Source organism: Mobula birostris, unplaced genomic scaffold, assembly GCF_030028105.1.
Source record: "Mobula birostris isolate sMobBir1 unplaced genomic scaffold, sMobBir1.hap1 scaffold_396, whole genome shotgun sequence".
NCBI lineage: Eukaryota > Metazoa > Chordata > Chondrichthyes > Myliobatiformes > Myliobatidae > Mobula > Mobula birostris.
In genome coordinates, this window is record NW_027277049.1 from 143,497 (window position 1) to 155,733 (window position 12,237).

The following is a 12,237-nucleotide window of genomic DNA, read 5'->3' on the forward strand; positions in this document are numbered from 1 at the left end:
TTCATGTCTAATTTATTATCCTTCTCAACCCCATTTTCCAGCATTCTCCCCATAACCTTTAACGCCCTGGCTAATCAAGGACCTATCAACCCCTGTTTCAACTTCCCAATGGGCTTTCCATCTGCCCATTCTCCTAATCTAAGTCCCTCTGCAGACTCCCTGTTTCCTCAACACTCCCTGCCCCTCCAGCTATCTTCGTAACGTCCACAAACCTGCCCATAAAGTGATCAATTCCATCCTCCAAGTTATTGACATATAACATAAAAAAATCCAACCTCTGTGGAACACCACAGGTCACCAGCAGCCAACCAGAAAAGGCCCCCTTTATTCCCAATCTGTGCCTCTTTCCAGTCAGCCAATGCTTTATTCATTCTAATACCTTTCATGCAATACCATGGGTTCTTATCTTGTCAAGCAGCCTCATGCATGACATATTGTCAAAGGCCTTCTGGAATTCCAAGCATACAATATCTACTGACTTTCCTTTCTCTATCCTGTCTGTTATTTCCTCAACGAATTCCAACAGATTTATCAGGAAAGATTTTCCCCTTAAGGAAACCATATGGACTTTGGAACGGACTCCAATATCTTCTATACCACTGAATTCAGGCTAACTAACCTATAGAAACATAGAAAACCTCCAGCACAATTCAGGCCCTTCTTCTGCCTCCCTCCCTTCTTAAAGAATTGAGTGACAGTTGCAATCTTCCAGTCCTCCGGAACAACTCTAGATTCTAGTGATTCTTGAAAGGTCATTGCTAAAGCCTCCACAATGTTTTCAGCCATCTGGGGTGTAGTCTATCTGGTCCGGGTGACTTATCTATCTTCAGACCTTTCCGCTTCCCAAGCACCTTCTCCCTAGTAATAATAACTGTGCCTCTTCTGCCCTTGACACTCTCGAACTTGCTAGTGTCTTCCACACAGTGAAGACTCACACAAAACATTTATTGATTTGTCTGCAATTTCTGTGTCCCCATTACTATCTCTCCAGCTTTATTTTCCAGCATTCTGATATCCATCTCTTCTACCCTTTATAGAGTTGAAAAAAAAACATTGCTATCCTCTCTGTTACTGGCTAGCATGACTTCATATTTAATCTTTTCTCTCCTTCTGGCTTTGTAGTTGCCTTCTGATGTTGTTTTAAATGCTTCCCAATCCTCTACCTTCCCACTGAGTTTTGCTCTATTAATGCTCTCTCTTTTGTTTTTATGCTGTCTTTGGCTTCCCTTCTCAGCCACGATGGCCTCAATCACCCTTCATCTTTGGGACGTATCTATCTTGCACCTTGCAAATTGCCCCCAGAAGCTCCAGCCACTGCTACTCTGCTGTCATCCCTGATAGTGTCCCCTTCCAGTCAACTTTGTCCAGCTCCTCTCTCATGCCTCTGTAATTTCTTTTACTATACTGAAATACAGATACATCTGACTTCATCTTCTCACTCTCAAAATGCCTCATATTGTGATCACTGTCTCGGAAGGGTTCCTTTACCTTAAGCTCCCTGATCAGATCTGGTTCATTACACAACACCCAATCCAGAATTGCCTTTTTCCTAGTGGGCTCAACCACAAGTTGCTCGAAGAAGCCATCTTGTAAGCATTCTATAATATCCCTCTTTCGAGATCCAGCACCAACCTTATTTTCCCAATCTACCTATGTATTGAAAACCCCCGTCACTATCATAACATTGCCCTTTTGACATACCTTTTCTATCTGTTGAGGAGAGCAGAGTCGATTGTTAGAGAAGAAGGGCATCCCCAGAATTGTCAGAATCACTTCCTGCAGACTGAGTCAACCACGGACAAGACCCCAAACCTGAGATTGTTTCACAGCCACAAGCCTCATCTTCCAGGCAGAGTGACCACCCCATCCCCTTGTTATTCCACAAGAGTAAAAAATCCTCCACAATTAAATCTTTCGGCCTGAATGGGACAATTTAAAGTTCATTATGCTGTGTATTATATACTATTTAGTGTACTATAAATAGATTACACATTGAGTTGAAATACATTTGATATTGAGTTGGAGTTATAGTGTGTGGCCAAGTGGTTAAGGCGTTGGTCTAGTGATCTGAAGGTCACTAGTTTGAGCCTTGGCTGAGGCAGCGTGTTGTGTCCTTGAGCAAGGCACTTAACCACACACTGCTCTGCGACGACACCAGTGCCAAGCTGTATGGGTCCTAATGCCCTTCCCTTGGACAACATCAGTGGCGTGGAGAGGGGCGACATGCAGCATGGGCAACTGCTGGTCTTCTATACAACCCTGCCCAGGCCTGTGCCCTAGAAAGCTTCCAAGGCGCAAATCCATGGTCTCATGAGACTAACGGATGCCTATATATATATATAGCTAAGCATGGAGGGAGGGTAGTATATATACTATTTGAGTAATATTGTAAATACATTGCATGATGAAGGAGTCTATTATTTTTCACATTGTTCATTATGGGTTATAGATAACAAGTGTGTGAATGGTATACATCAGTACACCAAGTCACACGTGAGTGCGTCACTACAGGAACAGAAAGGAAAACTCTCAGTGTGAAAGTATCCCTGCTCCTGTGCTTTCCTTTGGTTTGGTTTCCGGAACTGCAAAACACATCAGTTACCATCTGTATCAGTGAAGAATTGATGGAGACAGGAGGCTCGTGTGGAGCACAGCAGGCAGGATCAGAAGGAGTGAATGCTTGCCTGCATCCTGTACGTTCTGGGGATTTCAGAGACACTCAGGGCTGGTCCCAGTCACCGACCTGTACTGCAGGGTCAGAGCCAAACTCACTGGCCCTCTGTACCTGGGGCCAGCGACCCGCTCAGGGCAGCAGCTGGGCTCCAAGTGGGGAAGAGCGTTTCCCCTGCTCCTAAGTGTCTCCGACAGAGAACAAAGCTGGTATTGGGTGTGATGCTCACGGACATTTATAACACACTGAAATCACAAATTAAAAAACAAATCCTTTTTATAAATCAAAATGAATAAAAGTTATACACGATTAAAAACATTGAACAAGAGTTAAGTCTTTGAGAGGGGGCTCCTCCCCTCCACCACTGAGCTCCAAATTGGAATGAGTGTGGTCTCGGATGCCCATGCCAGCTCTGAACAGATTCACAGGCCCTGGACCTGCCGTTGGTCTCCATGACGACTGGAGGAGCCACGTAGAAGCGCTGACATCCCAAATCTGTCTGTAAGTTTGGAAGTGGAAATTTGGACCTGTGCTCAATTAAGTGGTCAAACACTGGGGGTCCCAATCAGAAACTGTGTGGAAGCCTACTCCATCTGCCCAGTTTGTTTAAAATTGAGGATACTTATTTGGCTGAGATCCAGAATGTTAAATTCAGGCCGAGTTCTGAAAACTGATAACAACAGCAGAAATAATCTCCAAGTACCCACAGCAACGATGGTCCAGTGCTGGGAATGAGCAGAATCCAAACTCCGCAGGCGTTTCAGCAGCTGTGATGCCAGACACGGCACAATTAATCCTTCTTCCCCGTGTGGACTTGCTGGTGTTCCTGCAGCTTGGAAAAGACTTTGAATCCCTTCCCACAATCGGAGCATGTGAATGGTCTCACTCTGGTGTGAACACGCTGATGCTTCAGCAGGTAAGAAGAGAGAGTGAATCCCTTACCGCACTCGGAGCAGGTGAACGGTCTCTCCCCAGTGTGGACCCGCTGGTGGGTGAGTAGGCTGGAGGACTCGGTGAAGCCCTTCCCACACTCGGTGCAGGTGAACGGCCGCTCGCCGGTGTGAATCCGCTGGTGCGTGAGCAGGTGGGATGACTGGATAAAACCCTTCCCGCACTCTGCACAGGTGAATGGCCTCTCCCCAGTGTGGACCCGCCGGTGTTTCAGCAGGTTGGAGGAGCGACTGAATCCCATCCCACAGTCAGAGCAGGTGAACGGCTTCTCCCCGGTGTGAATCCGCCGATGTGTCAGCAGGTTCTTTGCCCAACTAAATCCCACACCGCATTCGAGGCAGGTGAACGGTCTCTCCCCAGTGTGAACTCGCTGGTGGGCTACCAAGATGGATGACGTGCTGAATCCCAATCCACACTCGGTACATGTGAATGGTTTCTCCCCCGTGTGAATACGCTGGTGTGTCCGCAGGGAGGATGACTGAGTGAAGCCCTTCCCGCACTCGGAGCAGATGAACGGTCTCTCCCCTGTGTGGACCCTTTGGTGTCTCCTCAGTTTGGCCGAGTGAGCAAATCCCTTTCCACACTCAGAGCAGATGAATGGTTTCTCTGCTGTGTGGGTTCGCTGGTGTATCAGTAGTTGAGAGGAATCAGCCAGTGGTTTCCCACAGACAGAGCAGATGAATGGTCTGTCAGCAGTGTGAACTCGCTGGTGCATCATCAGATAGGTAGACTGGGTGAACCCTTTCCCACAGACGGAGCAGGTGAACGGCCTGTCCCCGGTGTGAACTTGCTGGTGTTTCAGCAGGGTAGATGATTGAGTGAACCCTTTCCCGCAGTTGGAGCAGGTGAACGGCCTCTCCCCACTGTGAACCTGCCGATGTATCAGCAGGTGGGATGACCGACTGAATCCCTTCCCACACTCGGAGCAGGTGAAGGGTCTCTCCCCAGTGTGAACTCGCTGGTGTGTAACCAGGTTACATGACCGATTGAATCCCTTCCCACACTCGGAGCAGGTGAAAGGCCTCTCCCTGGTGTGAACTCGCTGGTGTGTAACCAGGATGGAAGATCTACTGAACGTCATGCCACACTCGGAGCAGGTGAATGGCCTCTCCCCTGTGTGCACCCGCAGGTGGGTCACTAGATGTGATGACTGAGTGAATCCCTTCCCACATTCAGAGCAGGTAAATGGCCTCTCCCCTGTGTGAACTTGTTGGTGTCTCTTCAGGTTAGCTGACTGCGTGAACCCCTTCCCACACTCTAAGCAGCTAAAGGGTCTCTCTCCGGTGTGAATTCGCTGATGTATCAGAAGTTGCGAAGAATTCAATAATTCTTTTCCACACTCAGAGCAGGTGAAAGGCATTTCAGCTGTGTGTTTTTGTTCGTGCGTTATCGAGGCACTGGAACGCTTAAAGTTTTTTCCCACATGAGGAATGATGTCACTGCTGTGAAGCAGGTGTTTTGAACAATGGTTACATCTGCAGCCCACTGACCAGACACACAATAGGTGACAGTGTCTCCCCTGCGTGAAAAACAAGATTCCTGCTGGGATGGGAAATCGCTTTGTTCCCAACCATTAACAACCGGCACTGTGTTTCTGACTTCTCCAGTTGTTCACTCACTCCGAGACGGGAAGAAAATTTCATTATAGACTGGGTGCTTTCTGCGCTGTAGTATCCTATAGAGTTCCATTCTATAATATCCACCTGATTTTACCTCAGGCTAATCGATTATCACAATCTCACAACACACACAAAATGCTGGGGGAACTGAACAGGTCAGGTGACATCTATGGAAAGCAGTAAACAGTTGACGTTTTGGGAAGAGGTCCTTTGTCATGACATGAAAGGAAGGGGGAAGGAGCCAGAATAGGAAGGTGGGCTGAGGGGAAGGAGTTCAAGCTGGCGGGTGATCAGTGAAAATCTATCGCAAACACAATGTGTGTTTAGTTTCTTTCTACAGTGCTCCCTTCTCTGGATGTGTTTAAATCTCCTTCGACAGTGAGGAATCTGGAACAATCCTTCTTGTGTACGAGTCTCACCGTCTTGCCGGTCGCAATGAGGATTGAAATCTCTTCCCAGCAGAGGTATAGCAGGCAGGCATTTCCCCTCACATGGTTCTCAGCTGCCGATACACAGAGTGACTGTCAGATCCTGCTGTGATCGAATTGCCATGTTCCGGTCAAGCCCATCAACACCCTGTAAAAGGAATTCACAAAAATTACCACCGGGAAAAAATGCATAATGAGTAATTTGAGTTTCTTTGGTCAACTGTGACTGAATTGGTACCACCTTCAGCTCTGAATCAGAAAAACGGGCACGGTGTGGGTGTGGGTGGGTTCTAGTCCAGTGCTGAGCATAAATGAAGTCTAGAAGTCATAAGATACAGGAGAAGAATTAGGCCATTTGGCCCACCTAGTCTGCTCTGCCATTTCATCACGGCTGATCCAACTTTCCTCTCAACACCCAGCTCCTGACTTCCCCCCATATCTTTTCATGCCCTAACCATTCATGAATCTATCAAGCTCTGCCTTAAATGTACATAAAGACTTGGCCTCAACAGCTGCCTATGGCAAAGAATTCAACAGATTCACCTCCCTCTGGCTAAAGAAATTCCTCCTCATCTGAGGTCTAAAAGGATGTTCCTTTATTCTGAGACTCCGACCTCTGGTCTTGGACTCGTCCACCACTGGAAACGTCCTCTCCACATCCACTCCATCAGACCTTTCACCATTTGAAAGGTTTCAATTAGGTCACCCTTCAGTCTTCTGAATTCCAGTGAATACAGAACCAGAGCCATCAAATGCTCTTCGTATGACAAACCGTTCAGTCCTGGAATCACTTGTGTGAACCTCCTTTGAACCCTCCCCAGTTTCAGAATGGTTTCATATCTACGATAAGGGGCCCAAAACTACTCGCCATACTCCAAGTGAGGCCTAGCAGTGGTTTATAAAGTCTCAACATTACATGCTTGTTTCTATATTCCAGTCCTCTTGAAATGAATGCTAACATCACATTTGCCTTCCCCACCACAGACTCAACCTGTAAGTTAACCTTTAGGGAATCCTGCACAAGGATTGCAAGTCCCTTTGCACCTCAATTGTTTGCTTTTTCTCTCCATTTAGAAAATAGTCACCCTTTCATTTCTTCTACCAAAGTGCATGACCATACACTTCCTGCCATTTGCCATCTGCCATTTCTTTATCCATTCTGCTAATCTGCCTGTCTTTCTGTAGCCTCTCTACTTTTTCATAACTACCTGCCCCTCCACCTATCTTCATATTGATTGCAAACCTTGCAACAAAGCCATCAATTCTGTCATCCAAATCATTGACATAAAAAGAAATGGACCCACCACAGAACCCTGTGGAACAGCATTAGTCACTGGCAACCAACCAGAAAAGGCTCCCTTTATTCCCACTCTTTGCCTCCTGCCAATCAGCCACTGCTTTTTCCATGCTAGTATCTTTCCTGTAACACCATGGCCTCTCATAGCTTGTTAAGCAGGCCCATGTGTGGCACCTTGTCAAAGGCCTTCTGGAAATCCAAGTACACAACATGAACCGCTTCTCCTTTCTCTTTCCTGCTTCTTTCTTCAAAAAATTCCAACAGATTTGGCAGGCAAGATTTTCCCTTGAGGAAACCATGCTGACTACGGCCTATTTTAACATGTGCCTCCAAGTACTCCAAAACCACATCCTTAACAATTGACTCCAACATCTTCCCAATCACTGAGGTCAGACAAACCGGCCAATATTCGTTTCTTCTGCCTCTCTCTCTTCTTGATGAGTGAATGACATTTGCAATTTTCCAGTCTTCCAGAACCATTCCAGAATCTAGTGATTCCTGAAAGATCATTACTAATGCCTCCACAATCTCTTCAGCCACCTCTTTCAGAACTCTGGGGTTTACACCATCCAGTTCAGGTGACTTATCTACCTTCAAACCTTTCAGTTTTCCAAGAACCTTCTCACTAGTTATTGTAACTTCACACACTTAATGACCACTGACACCTGGAACTTCTACCACATTGCTAGTGTCTTCTACAGTGAAGACCGATGCAAATTACTTACTTGGTTCATCTGCTATTTTGTTGTCCCCCATTACTACCTCTCTAACATTGCTTTCCAGCAGTGTGATATCCACTCTTGCCCCTTTTTCACATTTTATGTATCTTAAGAAACTTTTGGTAGCCTCTTTAATATTATTGGCTAGCTTACTTTCGTATTCCATCTTTACCTTCTTCAAGACCTTTTAGTTGCCTTCTGTTGGTTTTTAAAACCTTCCTAATCATCTAACTTCCCAGTAATTTCTGTTCTATTATATGCCCTCACTTTGCTGTATGTTGGCTTTGACTTCTCTGTGTGGCTAGGCATCGCTTAAATACCATCTATAAATTTGCTGACAATACAACCATTGTTGGTAGAATCTCAGGTGGTGATGAGAGGGTGTACAGGAGTGAGATATGCCAACTAGTGAAGTGGTGCCACAGCAACAACCTGGCACTCAACATCAGTAAGACAAAAGAGCTGATTGTGGACTTCAGGAAGGGTAAGACGAAGGAACACATACCAATCCTCATAGAAGGATCAGAAGTGGAGAGAGTGAGCAGTTTCAAATTCCTGGGTGTCAAGATCTCTGAGATCTAACCTGGTCCCAACATATCGATGCAGTTATAAAGAAGGCAAGACGGTGGCTATATTTCATTAGGAGTTTGAATAGATTTGGTATGTCAACAAATACACTCAAAAACTTCTATAGATGTACCGTGGAGAGCATTCTGAGAGGCTAAATCACTGTCTGGTATGGGGGTGGGGGGGTGCTACTGTACAGGACTGAAAGAAGCTGAAAAGGGTTGTAAACTTAGTCAGCTCCATCTTGGGTACTAGCCTACAAAGTACCTAGGACATCTTCAGGGAACGGTGTCTCAGAAAGGCAGCATCCATTACTAAGGATCTCCAGGACATGCCCTTTTCTCACTGTTACCATCAGCTAGGAGGTACAGAGGCCTGAAGGCACACACTCAGCGATTCAGGAACAGCTTCTTCCCCTCTGCCATCCAATTCCTAAATGGACACTGAATCCTTGGACACTACCTCACTTTTTTTAATATACAATATTTCTGTTTTTTGCATGTTTTTTAAACCTATTCAATATACGTATACTGTAATTGATTTATTTATTTGTTTATTTTTTTCCTCTTCCATATTATGTATTGCTTTGAACTGCTGCTGCTAAGTTAACAAACTTCACATCACATGCCAGTGATAACAAATCTGATTCTGATTCTGGTCATGGTTGTGCCATCTTGCCTTTAGAATACTTCCTCCTCTTTGGGATGTGCAAATCCTGTGCCTTCCAAATTGCTTCAAGAAATTCCGGCCATTGCTGCTCTGCCATCATCCCTGCCAGTGTTCTTTTCCAATTAGTTCTAGTTATCTCCTCTCTCCTGCCTCTGTAATTCCATTTACTCCACTGTAATACTGATATATCTGACTTCAGCTTTTCTTTCTCAAATTTCAGGGTGAATTTCATCAGATTATGACCACTTTCTCCGAAGGGTTCTTTTACCCTAAGCTCTCTAATCAATCCTGGCTCATTACACAACACTCAATCCAGGCTCATTACACAACACTCAATCCAGAATTGCCAGTCCCCTTCTGGGCTCAACCACAAACTGCTCTAGGATGCCATCTAGTAGAGATTCTAGAAATTCTCCCTCTTGGGATCCAGCACCAACCTGATTTTCCCAATCTACCTGCATATTGAAGTCCCCCATGATTATTGTAACATTGCCCATTTTGCATATGCATTTTCTATCTCCTGTTGTAATTTGTAGACCACATCTTTACTACTGTTTGAGGGTCTTCTTACCCTTGCAGTTCCTTAGCTCTATCCACAATTCAACACCTTCCTACCCTATGTCACCTCTTTCTAATCAGGACCTAATAAAATGCATGTATATGAGACAGACTGCTCTATAAAGAGAAGACAGACTTTTGACCTCACTATCTACTTCTTTTTGACCTTGCACCTTACTGTCTATCTGCTCTGTGTTTCTTCTGTTGCTGCTACACTTTTGTACTGCCTCAACACACTGTGTAATGATTGATCTGTATGAAGGGTCATGCAAGAAAAGCTTTTCACTGCACCTCAGTACGTGTGACATTTCCCATTCCAAATTCGAGATAAGCCCATAAGACATAGGAGCAGAATTAGGCCATTCAGTCCATCAACTCTGCTCCACCAGAGCTGATTTATTATTCCTCTCAACCCTATTCTCCTGCCTTCTCCCTATAACCTTTGACGCTGTCATCAGAGCCAACTCCAGACCAAGCGTGAGACTGAATTCAGCAAAGCAAGCTGAAGGAAGCCAGTCAAAAGGCACACCTGAACTTCACTTCTCCAGGCCACGCTGGTTACTTATTGAGGCTGATCAGAGCAGATCCAGCCCTGCCTTGCCCTCTAACCTCAATGTTCCTCTTGTGAGTGTAGCCACACCTTCAATCCCATCAGTCTCTATTTCCACTGAGTCTGAGCACTGGAGCAGCTGGACTATTCAATTTCCAAGTGCCCCTTCCTTTCAAAAAAGAAAAAAACAGAAAATGATTAAAGACCAGCAAAACATATGCATACATAAGATGGATTCTCAGAGTATTTTCCACAGGGTAGAGGTGTTTAAACCTGCAGGGCATCAGCTCACGGTGAGAGGGGAAAGATTTAAAGGGGAGCTGAATGGTGACTTTTCCCACACAAATGGTGGTAGGTACATGGAATGAGCTGCCACTGCAAATGGTACAGGCAGGTAAAATTACAATATCAAAAGGACACTTGGATGTTTACATGGATAGGAAATGTTTGGAGGCATACAGTCTACATGCAGATCATTGAGAGTATCTCTGGAAGAGATCTTGTGGTCGGCATGGAATACAATATTTAGCCTCTCTTGACAGGACAATTGAATCGGAGGGAATGTCCTCCTATGTAGGACAGAACGGCTAGGTTGATCTCAGAGTAGATTAAAAAATTGGCACAACATCATGTGCCAGAGGGTCTGTATTGTAGTGTTCTATGCCAGTTTAGCCCTCAGGCTGCCGAACTCTCCCTGCATAGCTCATTATCCTCGAATCAACAACTCTCTGATCAGCAGTGAGTAACTCTCTGTGTGAGCAGCATGAGAATCAGTGCTGGGGGATGAGTCATTTAAAATTCAATAGTAATGACAGATGAGGAGAGCGGGATTTCTGAAGCCGGATTTGCTGATGATGAAAAGATAGGTGGGGGCCAGCCGTGTGAAGAAGACAGACAGTCTGTAATGGGACAAAGAAAGGACACACAAGGAGGCAAAGGTCGGCAGATGATAAATCCAGGCTTACCCACTCACTTATTCAAACGCAGTAAACCTACAAAATATTGCGGTCCCGGGGGGGGGCGTCTATCTAATATAAATAATTTCCAGTTCTACGGCGAATCCACTGACTGGAAAACGACCTAATGCACCATTATTACGATCCATTATTTTGTGTGCTTCTCTGGAATTCCAGCATCTGCAGAATCTCCTGTGTTTATTCAAGGGAAACCGGGTTTGACAGAGGAGTCGGCGCCGACAGGATCGATGAGGACGGGCAGGGAAGGAGAGGAGCAGAGAGTGGGGAGTGGGAGGATCGGGGAGAGAGAGCTGGGATGGCGAGTGACCGCGGCTGTTTGTCTACGGCGGCCTGCGGTGTTTCTGGAGCTGGCACTGACCTTTCCCCAGCCGGGGCCGGTGAGGGGAGGACCAGGCCCAGGCCCAGGCCCAGCCTCGGCGTCGATTTACCTCACAAGCAGCGCTCGTCTCCTCAGGGATTCTCACTCCGCCGCAGCACCGCCCGTGTTCGGTGCGCCTGCGCGGCCTGGGAACTGGCGGTGGTGGCGCCCGCGGTGACCGCTGCCTCCTCCTCCCCCCCGGCTCCTCTCTCCCACCTCCAGGCCTCGGGAGCCTCCAGCTGGCCTGGCCCGGAGAGCGGGAGCACGGGCGCCGATCCGAGGACCAGGCAGCGGCGATGGGTCATTTTTACCCGAGGGAGTATCGACCTGGTGGTTTCAGTGTCGGCATCTCTGCAGAAACTGACTCACCCTGTTGTATCTCCAAATCAAAGTAAATTCACTGTTTAATGTCACTTTCAGTGCACTGGTGTAAAGGAGAACGAAATAATTGTCACTCCCGATCTGATGCAGCGCAAGAAAGATAAAGACTAGAATCACGAGAAAACAGAATAAATATAAATACAAACCCCATTTCCAGAAAAGTTGGGATATTTTCCAAAATGCAATAAAAACAAAAATCTGTGATATGTTAATTCACGTGAACCTTTATTTAACTGACAAAAGTACAAAGAAAAGATTTTCAATAGTTTTACTGACCAACTTAATTGTATTTTGTAAATATACACAAATTTAGAATTTGATGGCTGCAACACACTCAACAAAAGTTGGGACAGAGTTAAAATAAGATTGAAAAGTGCACAGAATATTCAAGTAACACGGGTTTGGAAGACTCCACATTAAGCAGGCTAATTGGTAGCAGGTGAGGTATCATGACTGGGTATAAAAGTAGCGTCCATCAAAGGCTCAGTCTTT

The 12,237-nt window shown here is 45.9% G+C and overlaps 1 protein-coding gene across 1 annotated transcript; it reads right to left on the bottom strand.

The window, feature by feature from the left end:
* Positions 1 to 2,948: 2,948 nt before the first annotated feature.
* LOC140193136 (uncharacterized) lies at positions 2,949 to 11,837 on the bottom strand. The gene is made up of 2 exons (XM_072250547.1): positions 11,365 to 11,837; positions 2,949 to 5,817 (listed from the first exon to the last, which is right to left on the bottom strand). Exon 2 carries the CDS (start codon positions 4,980 to 4,982, stop codon positions 3,462 to 3,464), a length of 1,521 nt encoding a protein of 506 aa, XP_072106648.1. The 5' UTR covers positions 4,983 to 5,817; positions 11,365 to 11,837; the 3' UTR covers positions 2,949 to 3,461.
* Positions 11,838 to 12,237: the final 400 nt, after the last annotated feature.